This window comes from Dendropsophus ebraccatus, chromosome 13, assembly GCF_027789765.1.
Source record: "Dendropsophus ebraccatus isolate aDenEbr1 chromosome 13, aDenEbr1.pat, whole genome shotgun sequence".
In the NCBI taxonomy this organism is placed as follows: Eukaryota; Metazoa; Chordata; class Amphibia; order Anura; family Hylidae; genus Dendropsophus; species Dendropsophus ebraccatus.
In genome coordinates, this window is record NC_091466.1 from 562359 (window position 1) to 578788 (window position 16430).

General features: G+C 55.2%; 1 protein-coding gene across 1 annotated transcript in view; it reads left to right on the forward strand.

Moving 5' to 3' along the window:
• ARHGAP30 (Rho GTPase activating protein 30) overlaps window positions 1–16430 on the forward strand; it is a 78600-nt gene that overhangs the window by 7746 nt on the left and 54424 nt on the right. The window contains exons 2-8 of the mRNA XM_069950452.1: window positions 12178–12280; window positions 12367–12511; window positions 13955–14037; window positions 14233–14340; window positions 14585–14712; window positions 14886–15057; window positions 15738–15838. Of these exons, the coding sequence (XP_069806553.1) occupies window positions 12178–12280; window positions 12367–12511; window positions 13955–14037; window positions 14233–14340; window positions 14585–14712; window positions 14886–15057; window positions 15738–15838 (840 nt within the window). The remainder of the gene's footprint in view (window positions 1–12177; window positions 12281–12366; window positions 12512–13954; window positions 14038–14232; window positions 14341–14584; window positions 14713–14885; window positions 15058–15737; window positions 15839–16430) is intronic.

Sequence of the window (16430 nt, forward strand, 5' to 3'; positions counted from 1 at the left end):
CCATAACTGGCTGCTCACACCCCGGGGGGTTATCACACTCCGGCTCCTCCATAACTGGCCGCTCACACCCCGGGGAGTTATTATCACACTCCTCCTCCTCCATAACTGGCCGCTCACACCCCGGGGGGTTATTATCACACTCCGGCTCCTCCATAACTGGCCGCTCACACCCCGGGGGTTATTATCACACTCCGGCTCCTCCATAACTGGCCGCTCACACCCCGGGGGGTTATTATCACACTGCGGCTCCTCCATAACTGGCCGGTCACACCCCGGGGGGTTATTATCACACTCCGGCTCCTCCATAACTGGCCGCTCACACCCCGGGGGTTATTATCACACTCCGGCTCCTCCATAACTGGCCGCTCACACCCCGGGGGTTATTATCACACTCCGGCTCCTCCATATCTGGCCGCTCACACCCCTGGGGGGGGTTATTATCACACTCCGGCTCCTCCATAACTGGCCGCTCACACCCCGGGGGTTATTATCACACTCCGGCTCCTCCATAACTGGCCGCTCACACCCCGGGGAGTTATTATCACACTCCGGCTCCTCCATAACTGGCCGCTCACACCCCGGGGGGTTATTATCACACTCCGGCTCCTCCATAACTGGCCGGTCACACCCCGGGGGTTATTATCACACTCCGGCTCCTCCATACGTGGCCGCTCACACCCCGGGGGGGTATTATCACACTCCGGCTCCTCCATAACTGGCCGCTCACACCCCGGGGGGTTATTATCACACTCCGGCTCCTCCATAACTGGCCGCTCACACCCCGGGGAGTTATTATCACACTCCGGCTCCTCCATAACTGGCCGGTCACACCCCGGGGGGTTATTATCACACTCCGGCTCCTCCATAACTGGTCGCTCACACCCCGGGGGGTTATTATCACACTCCGGCTCCTCAATAACTGGCCGCTCACACCCCGGGGGTTATTATCACACTCCGGCTCCTCCATAACTGGCCGCTCACACCCCGGGGAGTTATTATCACACTCCGGCTCCTCCATAACTGGCCGGTCACACCCCGGGGGGTTATTATCACACTCCGGCTCCTCCATAACTGGCCGCTCACACCCCGGGGGGTTATTATCACACTCCGGCTCCTCCATAACTGGCCGGTCACACCCCGGGGAGTTATTATCACACTCCGGCTCCTCCATAACTGGCCGCTCACACCCCGGGGGGTTATTATCACACTCCGGCTCCTCCATAACTGGTCGCTCACACCCCGGGGGGTTATTATCACACTCCGGCTCCTCCATAACTGGCCGCTCACACCCCGGGGGGTTATTATCACACTCCGGCTCCTCCATAACTGGCCGCTCACACCCCGGGGGTTATTATCACACTCCGGCTCCTCAATAACTGGCCGCTCACACCCCGGGGGTTATTATCACACTCCGGCTCCTCCATAACTGGCCGCTCACACCCCGGGGAGTTATTATCACACTCCGGCTCCTCCATAACTGGCCGGTCACACCCCGGGGAGTTATTATCACACTCCGGCTCCTCCATAACTGGCCGCTCACACACCAGGGAGTTATTATCACACTCCGGCTCCTCCATAACTGGCCGCTCACACCCCGGGGGGTTATTATCACACTACGGCTCCTCCATAACTGGCCGGTCACACCCCGGGGGGTTATTATCACACTCCGGCTCCTCCATAACTGGCCGGTCACACCCCGGGGGTTATTATCACACTCCGGCTCCTCCATAACTGGCCGCTCACACCCCGGGGAGTTATTATCACACTCCGGCTCCTCCATAACTGGCCGCTCACACCCCGGGGGGTTATTATCACACTCCGGCTCCTCCATAACTGGCCGCTCACACCCCGGGGGGTTATTATCACACTCCGGCTCCTCCATAACTGGCCGCTCACACCCCGGGGGGTTATTATCACACTCCAGCTCCTCCATAACTGGCCGCTCACACCCCGGGGGGTTATTATCACACTCCGGCTCCTCCATAACTGGCCGCTCACACCCCGGGGGGTTATTATCACACTCCGGCTCCTCCATAACTGGCCGCTCACACCCCGGGGGGTTATTATCACACTCCGGCTCCTCCATAACTGGCCGCTCACACCCCGGGGGGTTATTATCACACTCCGCCTCCTCCATAACTGGCCGGTCACACCCCGGGGGGTTATTATCACACTCCTCCTCCTCCATAACTGGCCGCTCACACCCGGGAGTTATTATCACACTCCGGCTCCTCCATAACTGGCCGCTCACACCCCGGGGGTTATTATCACACTCCGGCTCCTCCATAACTGGCCGCTCACACCCCGGGGGGTTATTATCACACTCCTCCTCCTCCATAACTGGCCGCTCACACCCCGGGGGGTTATTATCACACTCCCGGCTCCTCCATAACTGGCCGCTCACACCTGGGTGGGTTATTATCACACTCCGGCTCCTCCATAACTGGCCGCTCACACCCCGGGGGGTTATTATCACACTCCAGCTCCTCCATAACGGCCGCTCACACCCCGGGGTGTTATTATCACACTGCGGCTCCTCCATAACTGGCCGGTCACACCCCGGGGAGTTATTATCACACTCCGGCTCCTCCATAACTGGCCGCTCACACCCCGGGGGTTATTATCACACTCCGGCTCCTCCATAACTGGCCACTCACACCCCGGGGGGTTATTATTACACTCCGGCTCCTCCATAACTGGCCACTCACACCCCGGGGGGTTATTATTACACTCCGGCTCCTCCATAACTGGCCGCTCACACCCCGGGGGGTTATTATCACACTCCGGCTCCTCCATAACTGGCCGCTCACACCCCGGGGGGTAATTATCACACTCCGGCTCCTCCATAACTGGCCGCTCACACCCCGGGGGGTTATTATCACACTCCGGCTCCTCCATAACTGGCCGCTCACACCCTGGGGGGTTATTATCACACTCCGGCTCCTCCATAACTGGCCGCTCACACCCCGGGGGGTTATTATCACACTCCGGCTCCTCCATAACTGGCCGCTCACACCCCAGGGAGTTATTATCACACTCCGGCTCCTCCATAACTGGCCGCTCACACCCCGGGGAGTTATTATCACACTCCGGCTCCTCCATAACTGGCCGGTCACACCCCGGGGGGTTATTATCACACTCCGGCTCCTCCATAACTGGCCGCTCACACCCCGGGGGGTTATTATCACACTCCGGCTCCTCCATAACTGGCCGCTCACACCCCGGGGGTTATTATCACACTCCGGCTCCTCCATAACTGGCCGGTCACACCCCGGGGGTTATTATCACACTCCGGCTCCTCCATAACTGGCCGGTCACACCCCGGGGGTTATTATCACACTCCGGCTCCTCCATAACTGGCCGCTCACACCCCGGGGGGTTATTATCACACTCCGGCTCCTCCATAACTGGCCGGTCACACCCCGGGGAGTTATTATCACACTCCGGCTCCTCCATAACTGGCCGCTCACACCCCGGGGGTTATTATCACACTCCGGCTCCTCCATAACTGGCCGCTCACACCCCGGGGGGTTATCACACTCCTCCTCCTCCATAACTGGCCGCTCACACCCCGGGGGGTTATTATCACACTCCGGCTCCTCCATAACTGGCCGCTCACACCCCGGGGGGTTATTATCACACTCCGGCTCCTCCATAACTGGCACATACACACACAGCCTGCTGCAGCCATAGCATACACACACACAAACAGCCTGCTGCAGCCATAGCACACACACACAGCCTGCTGCAGCCATAGCACACACACACACACACACACACACACACACACAGCCTGCTGCAGCCATAGCACACACACACATACACACAGCCTGCTGCAGCCATAGCATACACACACAGGCTGCTGCAGCCGTAGCATACACACACACACAGCCTGCTGCAGCCATAGCACACACACACACACACAGCCTGCTGCAGCCATAGCGCATGCACACAGCCTGCTGCAGCCATAGCACACACAAACAGCCTGCTGCAGCCATAGCGCACACACATAGCCTGCTGCAGCCATAGCACACACACACACACACAGCCTGCTGCAGCCATAGCACACACACACACACACACAGCCTACTGCAGCCATAGCACACACACACACACACAGCCTGCTGCAGCCATAGTACATACACACAGCCTGCTGCAGCCATAGCACACACACACAGCCTGCTGCAGCCATAGCACACACACACAGCCTGCTGCAGCCATAGCACATACATACACACACACAGCCTGCTGCAGCCATAGCACACACACATACACACAGCCTGCTGCAGCCATAGCACACACACGCAGCCTGCTGCAGCCATAGTGCGCGCACACACACACACACACAGCCTGCTGCAGCCATAGCGTGCGCGCACACACACACACGCACACACACAGCCTGCTGCAGCCATAGCACATACACACAGCTGGCTGCAGCCATATCATATACACACACACACACACACACACACACACAGCCTGCTGCAGCCATAGCACACACCACACTCACACAGCCTGCTGCATCCATAGTGTGTGCACACACACAGCCTGCTGCAGCCATAGCACACACACACACAGCCTGCTGCAGCCATAGCACGCACACACACATACACACAGCCTGCTGCAGCTATAGCACACACACACACACAGCCTGCTGCAGCCATAGCATGCACGCACACACACACACACATACACAGCCTGCTGCATCCATAGTGTGTGCACACACACAGCCTGCTGCAGCCATAGCACATACACACACACAGCCTGCTGCAGCCATAGCACGCACACACACACACATACACACAGCCTGCTGCAGCCATAGCACACACACATACACACACACACACAGCCTGCTGCAGCCATAGCATTCACACACAACCACTCTGCTGCAGCCATAGCGCACACACACACACACACACACACACATACACAGCCTGCTGCAGGCATAGCTCACACACACACAGCCTGCTGCAGCCATAGCGCGCGCACACACACACACACACACACACACACACACCCTGATGCAGGCATAGCACACACACAGCCTGCTGCAGCCATAGCACACACACACACACAGCCTGCTGCAGCCATAGCACACACACACAAACACACACACAGCCTGCTGCAGCCATAGCACACACAGCCTGCTGCAGCCATAGCGCACACACACACACACACACACAGCCTGCTGCAGCCATAGCACACACACACACACACACACAGCCTGCTGCAGCCATAGCACACACACAGCCTGCTGCAGCCATAGCACACACACAGCCTGCTGCAGCCATAGCATACACACACACACACAAACACACAGCCTGCTGCAGCCATAGTACACACACACACACACACACACAGCCTACTGCAGCCATAGCTCACACACACACAGCCTGCTGCAGCCGTAGCGCATGCACACAGCCGGCTGCAGCCATAGCTCTCACAGCCTGCTGCAGCCATAGCACACACACAGCCTGCTGCAGCCATAGCACACACACACACACACACACACACACACCCTACTGCAGCCATAGCGCACACACACACACACACACAGCCTGCTGCAGCCATAGCGCGTGCACACACACACACACACAGCCTGCTGCAGCCATAGCACACACACAGCCTGCTGCAGCCATAGCACACACACACACACACACACACACACACAGCCTGCTGCAGCCATAACACACACACAGCCTGCTGCAGCCATAGCATACACACACACACACACAGCCTGCTGCAGCCATAGCACACACACACACACAGACACAGCCTGCTGCAGCCATAGCACACACAAACACACACACACACAGCCTGCTGCAGCCATAGCACACACACACACACACACACACACACAGCCTGCTGCAGCCATAGCATACACACACACACAGCCTGCTGCAGCCATAGCACACACACACAGCCTGCTGCAGCTATAGCACACACACACACAGCCCGCTGCAGCCATAGCACACACACACACACACAGCCTACTGCAGCCATAGCACTCACACACATACACACACAGCCTTCTGCAGCCATAGCATACACACACACAGCCTGCTGCAGCCATAGCATACACACACACACAGCCTGCTGCAGCCATAGCACGCACACACACACACACACACACACAGCCTGCTGCAGCCATAACACACACACACACACACAGCCTGCTGCAGCCATAGCATACACACACACAGCCTGCTGCTGCCATAGCACACACACACGCAGCCTGCTGCAGCCATAGCACACACACACAGCCCGCTGCAGCCATAGCACACACACACAGCCTGCTGCAGCCATAGCATATACACACACACAAACACACAGCCTGCTGCAGCCATAGCACACACACACACACACACACACAGCCTACTGCAGCCATAGCACTCACACACACACAGCCTGCTGCAGCCATAGCATATACACACACACACACAGCCTGCTGCAGCCATAGCATATACACACACACACAAACACACAGCCTGCTGCAGCCATAGTACACACACACGGCCCGCTGCAGCCATAGCACACACACACACACACACACACCGCCTACTGCAGCCATAGCACTCACACACACACACACACAGCCTGCTGCAGCCATAGCGCATGCACACAGCCAGCTGCAGCCATAGCACACACACATACACACAGCCTGCTGCAGCCATAGCACACACACAGCCTGCTGCAGCCATAGCACACACACACACACACACACACACACAGCCTACTGCAGCCATAGCACACACACACACACACAGCCTGCTGCAGCCATAGCACATAGCACACACATACACACAGCCTGCTGCAGCCATAGCGCACACACACACACACACACAGCCTGCTGCAGCCATAGCGCATGCACACAGCCGGCTGCAGCCATAGCACACACACATACACACAGCCTGCTGCAGCCATAGCGCGCACACACATACACACACACACAGCCTGCTGCAGCCATAGCACACACACACAGCCTGCTGCAGCCATAGCGCTCGAGCACACACACACAGCCTGCTGCAGCCATAGCGCACACACACACAGCCTGCTGCAGCCATAGCGTGCGCGCACACACACACACACACACGCACATACACAGCCTGCTGCAGCCATAGCACATACACACAGCTGGCTGCAGCCATATCATACACACACACACACACACACAGCCTGCTGCAGCCATAGCGCACACCACACTCACACAGCCTGCTGCATCCATAGTGTGTGCACACACACAGCCTGCTGCAGCCATAGCACACACACACAGCCTGCTGCAGCCATAGCACGCACACACACATACACACAGCCTGCTGCAGCTATAGCACACACACACACACAGCCTGCTGCAGCCATAGCATGCACGCACACACACACACATACACAGCCTGCTGCAGGCATAGCTCACACACACACACACACACACACACAGCCTGCTGCAGCCATAGCGCGCACACACACACACACACACACACCCTGATGCAGGCATAGCTCTCACACAGCCTTCTTCAGCCATAGCACACACACACACAGCCTGCTGCAGCCATAGCACACACACAGCCTGCTGCAGCCATAGCATACACACACACACAGCCCGCTGCAGCCATAGCACACACACACACACACAGCCTGCTGCAGCCATAGCACACACACACAGCCTGCTGCAGCCATAGCATACACACACACACACACACAGCCCGCTGCAGCCATAGCACACACACACACACACACACACAGCCTACTGCAGCCATAGCACACACACACACACACACACACACACACACAGCCTGCTGCAGCCATAGCACACACACAGACTGCTGCAGCCATAGCACACACACACACACACACAGCCTACTGCAGCCATAGCACACACACACACACACACACACACACACACAGCCTGCTGCAGCCATAGCACATAGCACACACATACACACAGCCTGCTGAAGCCATAGCACACACACACACACTAACACACACACACAGCCTGCTGCAGCCATAGCGCATGCACACAGCCGGCTGCAGCCATAGCACACACACATACACACAGCCTGCTGCAGCCATAGCGCGCACACACATACACACACACAGCCTGCTGCAGCCATAGCACACACACAGCCTGCTGCAGCCATAGCACACACACACATACACACAGCTTGCTGCAGCCATAGCACGCACACACATACACACAGCCTGCTGCAGCCATAGCACGCACAAACAGCCTGCTGCAGCCATTGCATACACACACACACAGCCTACTGCAGCCATAGCATGCACACACACACACACACACACACACAGCCTACTGCAGCCATAGCACGCACACACAGCCTGCTGCAGTCATAGCACACAGAGCCTGCTGCAGCCATTGCATACACACACAGCCTACTGCAGCCATAGCACGCACACACATACACACACAGCCTACTGCAGCCATAGCACACACACATGATAGGGACATGTCCACGTATAGCTGAGATCTGGCATATAGGGACATGTCCACGTATAGCTGAGATCTGGCATATAGGGACATGTCCACGTATAGCTGAGATCTGGCATATAGGGACATGTCCACGTATAGCTGAGATCTGGCATATAGGGACATGTCCACGTATAGCTGAGATCTGGCATATAGGGACATGTCCACGTATAGCTGAGATCTGGCATATGATATGGTCATGTCCACATATAAATAACTTCTGGGTGGAGGTAACAAGAGATCTTTGTGCCCACTGCAAGAACCACTGGACCCTGCACTGTGTTTGGTGCTTTGGGCAGGGAGATCATGTGGATAGACGGATGCCACCTACAGGATCTCCTCAGGTGGATAGACGGATGCCACCTACAGGATCTCCTCAGGTGGATAGACGGATGCCACCTACAGGATCTCCTCAGGTGGATAGACGGACGCCACCTACAATATCTCCTCAGGTGGATAGACGGACGCCACCTACAATATCTCCTCAGGTGGATAGACGGACGCCACCTACAGGATCTCTGTGGATTTTGCTGGTGAATATAGATGTCTCTTAGGAGAAAACTTTTATATATTGCTTCTAGATTGAGCCAAGTCTTGGAAACAAGGTGTAATGCTCTTCTAATGCCTAGATGATGTGCCGAGCACTCTCCACTGACGGCCAATGTGCCAAGCCCTCCCCACTGATGGCCAGATGATATGCCGAGCACTCTCCACTGACGGCCAATGTGCCAAGCCCTCCCCACTGATGGCCAGATGATGTGCCGAGCACTCTCCACTGACGGCCAATGTGCCAAGCCCTCCCCACTAATGGCCAGATGATGTGCCGAGCACTTTCAACTAATGGCCGGACAACGCGCTGAGCACTCTCCCTGAGCCTGTGGTGTAACTCTCCAGTAACGGCCGGACGATGGGCCGAGCACTCTCCCTGAGCCTGTAGTGTAGCTCTCCAGTAACGGCTGATGGGCTGAGCACTCTCCCTGAGCCTGTGGTGTAACTGTCCAGTAATGACCGGATGATGGGCCAAGCACTCTCCACTGACGGCCAATGTGCCAAGCCCTCCCCATTGATCGCCAGATGATGTGCCAAGCACTTTCAACTAATGGCCGGACAACGCGCTGAGTGCTCTCCCTGAGCCTGTGGTGTAACTCTCCAGTAACGGCCGGACGATGGGCTGAGCACTCTCCCTGAGCCTGTGGTGTAGCTCTCCAGTAACGGCCAATGGGCTGAGCACTCTCCCTGAGCCTGTGGTGTAACTGTCCAGTAACGGCCGGATGATGGGCCAAGCACTCTCCCTGAGCCTGTGGTGTAGCTCTCCAGTAACGGCCGATGGGCTGAGCACTCTCCCTAAGCCTGTGGTGTAGCTCTCCAGTAACGGCAGGACGATGGGCCGAGCACTCTCCCTGAGCCTGTGGTGTAGCTCTCCAGTAACGGCCGATGGGCCGAGCACTCTCCCTGAGCCTGTGGTGTAGCTCTCCAGTAACGGCCGATGGGCCGAGCACTCTCCCTGAGCCTGTGGTGTAGCTCTCCAGTAACGGCCGATGGGCCGAGCACTCTCCCTGAGCCTGTGGTGTAGCTCTCCAGTAACGGCCGGACGATGGGCTGAGCACTCTCCCTGAGCCTGTGGTGTAACTGTCCAGTAACGGCCGATGGGCCGAGCACTCTCCCTGAGCCTGTGGTGTAGCTCTCCAGTAACGGCCGGATGATGGGCCAAGCACTCTCCCTGAGCCTGTGGTGTAACTGTCCAGTAACAGACGATGGGCCGAGCACTCTCCCTGAGCCTGTGGTGTAGCTCTCCAGTAACGGCCGATGGGCTGAGCACTCTCCCTGAGCCTGTGGTGTAGCTCTCCAGTAACGGCCGGACAATGGGCCGAGCACTCTCCCTGAGCCTGTGGTGTAGCTCTCCAGTAATGGCCGATGGGCCGAGCACTCTCCCTGAGCCTGTGGTGTATCTCTCCAGTAATGGCCGGACGATGGGCCGAGCACTCTCCCTGAGCCTGTGGTATAGCTCTCCAGTAATGGCCGGAAAATGGGCCCAGCACTCTCCCTGAGCCTGTGGTATAGTTCTCCAGTAACGGCCGGACGATGGGCCGAGCACTCTCCCTGAGCCTGTGGTGTAGCTCTCCAGTAATGGCCGATGGGCCGAGCACTCTCCCTGAGCCTGTGGTGTAGCTCTCCAGTAATGGCCGGACGATGGGCCGAGCACTCTCCCTGAGCTTGTGGTGTAGCTCTCCAGCAATGGCCGGACGATGGGCCGAGCACTCTCCCTGAGTCTGTGGTGTAGCTCTCCAGTAATGGCCGGACGATGGGCCGAGCACTCTCCCTGAGCTTGTGGTGTAGCTCTCCAGTAATGGCCGGACGATGGGCCGAGCACTCTCCCTGAGCCTGTGGTGTAGCTCTCCAGTAATGGCCGGACGATGGGCCGAGCACTCTCTCTGAGCCTGTGGTGTAGCTCTCCAGTAATGGCCGGACGATGGGCCGAGCACTCTCCCTGAGCTTGTGGTGTAGCTCTCCAGCAATGGCCGGACGATGGGCCGAGCACTCTCCCTGAGCTTGTGGTGTAGCTCTCCAGCAATGGCCGGACGATGGGCCGAGCACTCTCCCTGAGTCTGTGGTGTAGCTCTCCAGTAATGGCCGGACGATGGGCCGAGCACTCTCCCTGAGCTTGTGGTGTAGCTCTCCAGCAATGGCCGGACGATGGGCCCCCTGAGCCTGTGGTGTAGCTCTCCAGTAATGGCCGGACGATGGGCCGAGCACTCTCGCTGAGCCTGTGGTGTAGCTCTCCAGTAATGGCCGGACGATGGGCCGAGCACTCTCCCTGAGCTTGTGGTGTAGCTCTCCAGCAATGGCCGGACGATGGGCCGAGCACTCTCCCTGAGCTTGTGGTGTAGCTCTCCAGTAATGGCCGGACGATGGGCCGAGCACTCTCCCTGAGTCTGTGGTGTAGCTCTCCAGTAATGGCCGGACGATGGGCTGAGCACTCTCCCTGAGCTTGTGGTGTAGCTCTCCAGCAATGGCCGGACGATGGGCCGAGCACTCTCCCTGAGTCTGTGGTGTAGCTCTCCAGTAACGGCCGGACGATGGGCCGAGCACGCTCCCTGAGCTTGTGGTGTAGCTCTCCAGCAATGGCCGGACGATGGGCCGAGCACTCTCCTGTGATATAACTGTGATCTGGAGGTGGGGTCATAGATCCCCCAGTTTCCACATTGGCAATGACTAAGGATCGATCCCAGTTTATTGTCTAAGGGCCACATGTATCATCCGGCGAATGGATGATTTTCGGCGGAAAGTGCCGATTTGCGTCTTTTTTTAAGCAAAAATGGCGGATTTGCGAATAAAATATTCGCAAATCGGCACTTTCCGCCGAGTACGCCAGGGGGCGGAAAGGGGGCGGAAAAGGGGCGGAGAGTGGGCGGAACGGAGGGCGCGGACTCAGAGTCCGCGCCATTTATCATCCGTTCCGCCAAAATGTACGCCGAAAACCTACTCCAGTCCTCAGCTGGCGTAGGTTTTCGGCGGTGCGCAACGGCGCGCACGGGATTTATGTAGAGGCAGTCCGCCTCTACATAAATCTCCGTAGCGCCGGAGCTGCGGGGGCATTTTTACGTCCGGCGTAAAAACCGCCGGACTTAATAAATGCCTCCCTAAGTGTTCTTTGTGGTTAGGGAAAGCCTTGAATAAGCATGTGATGTGCTCAGTTCCTCAGGTTCTGAGAAGCTGCACAGAGTTTGTGGAGGAACATGGCATTGTGGACGGGATCTACAGGTTATGTGGCATTGCCTCCAACGTACAAAAGTTGAGGTGAGTGGTTTTTTAAACTGTGTTAAACATAAACCTAAAGTCCTGTATAACCTTATATATCTTCTTGTGGTGTGTCTCCTATCCAGACAAGAGTTTGACATAGATCGCCCCCCAGACCTAAACAAGAGTACCTACCTGCAGGATGTTCACTGTGTCAGCTCTCTCTGCAAAGCGTATTTCAGAGAATTACCTAATCCACTGCTAACTTACCAGCTCTATGACAAGTTTGCTGTACGTATCTCAATATTCAGCCAACAATCCACACCACACAGCTATTCATCAGATATGACCACTATAACATAATATCTACTTGTTTTTTCATCTCCAAAAAGCCAAAAGTTGTCTCAACCCCCTATCCACCTACAACCAATCATATGTTTCCACTATCACCAGACACTCATCAGATGGTCCCACCATCGCCAAAAACTCCTCAAATGCTCCCATCAATGCCAGACACATCAGATGCTCCTACCATTGCTAGATACTCATCACATGCTTCCACCATCGCCGGACACTTAGCAGATGCTGCCACCATCGCCACTCATCATATGTCCCCACCATCACCAGGCTCTCGTCAGATTTCCCCAGCATCACCAGACACATCAGGTGCTCCCACCATTGCCACTTATTAGATGTTCCCAGCCTCACCAGACACTCATCACATGCTCCCACCATTGCCAGATACTCATCACATGCTCCCACCATTGCCAGATACTTATCACATGCTCCCACCATTGCCAGATACTCATCACATGCTCCCACCATTGCCAAATACTTATCACATGCTCCCACCATTGCCAGATACTCATCACATGCTCCCACCATTGCCAGATACTCATCACATGCTCCCACCATTGCCAGATACTTATCACATGCTCCCACCATTGCCAGATACTCATCACATGCTCCCACCATTGCCAAATACTTATCACATGCTCCCACCATTGCCAGATACTCATCACATGCTCCCACCATTGCCAGATACTCATCACATGCTCCCACCATTGCCAGATACTTATCACATGCTCCCACCATTGCCAAATACTTATCACATGCTCCCACCATTGCCAGATACTCATCACATGCTCCCACCATTGCCAAATACTTATCACATGCTCCCACCATTGCCAGATACTCATCACATGCTCCCACCATTGCCAGATACTCATCACATGCTCCCACCATTGCCAGATACTTATCACATGCTCCCACCATTGCCAAATACTTATCACATGCTCCCACCATTGCCAAATACTTATCACATGCTCCCACCATTGCCAGATACTCATCACATGCTCCCACCATTGCCAGATACTTATCACATGCTCCCACCATTGCCAAATACTCATCACATGCTCCCACCATTGCCAGATACTCATCACATGCTCCCACCATGGCCAGACACTTATCAGGTGCTTCCACCATCGCCACTCATTAGATGTTCCCACGATCACCAGACACTCATCAGATGTCCCCACCATCACCAAACACTTATCAGATGTCCCCACCATCACCAGACACTCACCAGAAGCCGTATCATGAATACATACTACAACTGTGCCCTTATGTACTACCGTCATCTATAGGAACACTCCCTCATTATTTGATGATCTCATGATGAGAAGTTTTGGTAACTGATATACAGTATATTTGTTCCTTTTTTGTCTTTTTCAGGATGCAGTGGCCATACAACTGGAGGAGCAGCGACTGATAAAGATTCGAGAGGTGCTGCAGGAGCTTCCAATTCCACATTATAGGTAGAAGCACCCACTTATATCAGGCCAAAATATGAGCCCCCAAGACAACTGCAAACACGTTAATGAGAAAGCCGGTTCTTTTGGTTGACAGTCTTGGCTACGACTGAGAACAAGCAGAAGTCTCATGGACCATTTGTGTCACGTAGTAGTAGTATTCATGTAGAATTCACCATATTTCTGGCTGTGTTCCTCTAGGACGTTGGAATATCTCATGAGACACTTGCTCAGAATGGCCTCACACAGTGCTAGAACCAACATGCACGCAAGGAACCTGGCTATCGTCTGGGCCCCTAATCTGCTCAGGTAATCTGACCGAGTCCACCCTGTGGACTTCTAAATGGTGTGGAAGACCGTCAGCCATAGGGTATAACCAGAAACGTTGTTCTACTGACATGAACAAGAATTAACACGCCTATACACACAAAGATATAAGTGATGTAGGAAACGTAGGGCAACATCAACTTATATGCCATGGTCACCACGTAAGGCTATGTTCTTCCATCCAGCCCACACTGACAGTGATCTTTCTTATGGTTTATACTTATAGGTCTAAAGACATTGAGTCTTCAGGATTCAATGGCACAGCTGCGTTTATGGAGGTCAGAGTTCAGTCCATCGTGGTAGAATTCATCCTGACACACGTGGAGCAGGTGTTTGGGGATGGGTCGAGTAACGGTATGAATCCAGCATGTCACTTAAGAACAAGCTGTAAATGTCTTCTTCTAAACTGTGACTAAGACCCTTCCAGTCATTCATCCTGATGTCTCGCAGTCCACACTCTGTGTGACGGCCATATCATCATTTGTGCCCTCAGGTTTTCCATGTAGTCACATTGTGGTATATTCCAGGAAAAGAAAATGAAGGCAGCCCTTCTGTCTCATCCAAATGGCCAATGGCAGCCTGCGTTCCTGAGGATTATTACCGCTCATTGTCTTACAATCTTCCCAACATGCTGAACCACGGGGATGGTCCGCCACAGATCCGCCCTTACCACACAATCATTGAGTTCACAGACCAGAAGTAAGTCCAGTCAGGACACCTTGTGGTCTCTACAAGAGTCCACACTGACCAGTTATCTACACTAAGCAATTATTGTCCGTACTTGGCCGATCACTAACCGTTCCGGCTGATAACTGCTTGGTGTAATAGGGCTTTTTGAAAGGTGCACAATGTCGGCTGATCGTGATCTTTCAACACGCTGAAACAAAATGATCAGAATGGCTCTCTCCTATGGGCCACCTGGACGATCTAAAGATCATCCAGACAGTTCTCCACAGCTTCCCATGGCCCGCGCTCTTCCCCGATCGATGTCTGTGCATATAATAGCACAGACAGTGAGAGGGGAACAAGGAGGAAGCGAGCGCTGATCTGGCAGGTCAGTGCTCGCTTCCTCCTCAACATCGGTCTGAGTAATAAGGCCTTAATGTAGAAAATGTCTTACCTGATCCCCTCAGTGACGAGAGGGAGTGGGTGCATGTTGCAAGCATTGCATGTGGCAGAATGCACCACTTATTTTTGAAGGTATACTTTAAAGATGGCCAGTGGGAGGTAGGTGGAGCATTGGGGTTGAATCTTTTCTATTTCCCAGATAGGTACTGTACTGGCCCCTCATTGTATTTGTGTGGCTGGTACTCTATATATGGGGTTACTGGTTCACTTTCATAAGATGGTGAGACCTATAACTATGATACTGCCCACAGGAGGAAAGGTTCCTTGAAGGCCAAGAAATGGAAATCAATCTTTAACCTTGGAAGGTCCAACCCAGATTCAAAGCGCAAGTCTCAAAAACAGGATGATAAAGGTAAGAAGTGTGTGGGGCCCACCAGAGAACAGACCTCAGTCAGACCGTGGGGCCAACCAGAGAACAGACCTCAGTCAGACCGTGAAGGCAACCAGAAAACAGACCTCAGACTGTGGGGCCCCCCAGACAACAGACCTCAATAAGACCGTGGAGGCAACCAGAAAGCAGACCTCAGACCGTGGGGCCCACCAGAGAACAGACCTCAGTCAGACCGTGGGGCCCACCAGAGAACAGACCTCAGTCAGACCGTGGGGCCCACCAGAGAACAGACCTCAGTCAGACCGTGGGGCCCACCAGAGAACAGACCTCAGTCAGACCGTGGGGCCCACCAGAGAACAGACCTCAGTCAGACCGTGGGGCCCACCAGAGAACAGACCTCAGTCAGACCGTGGGGCCCACCAGAGAACAGACCTCAGTCAGACTGTGGGGCCCACCAGAGAACAGACCTCAGTCAGACCGTGGGGCCCACCAGAGAACAGACCTCAGTCAGACTGTGGGGCCCACCTCAGTCAGAGTGTGAGGCCCACCACAGAACAGACATCAGAGTGTGGGGCCCACCACGGGACAGGCATCAGAGTGTAAAGCCAACCAC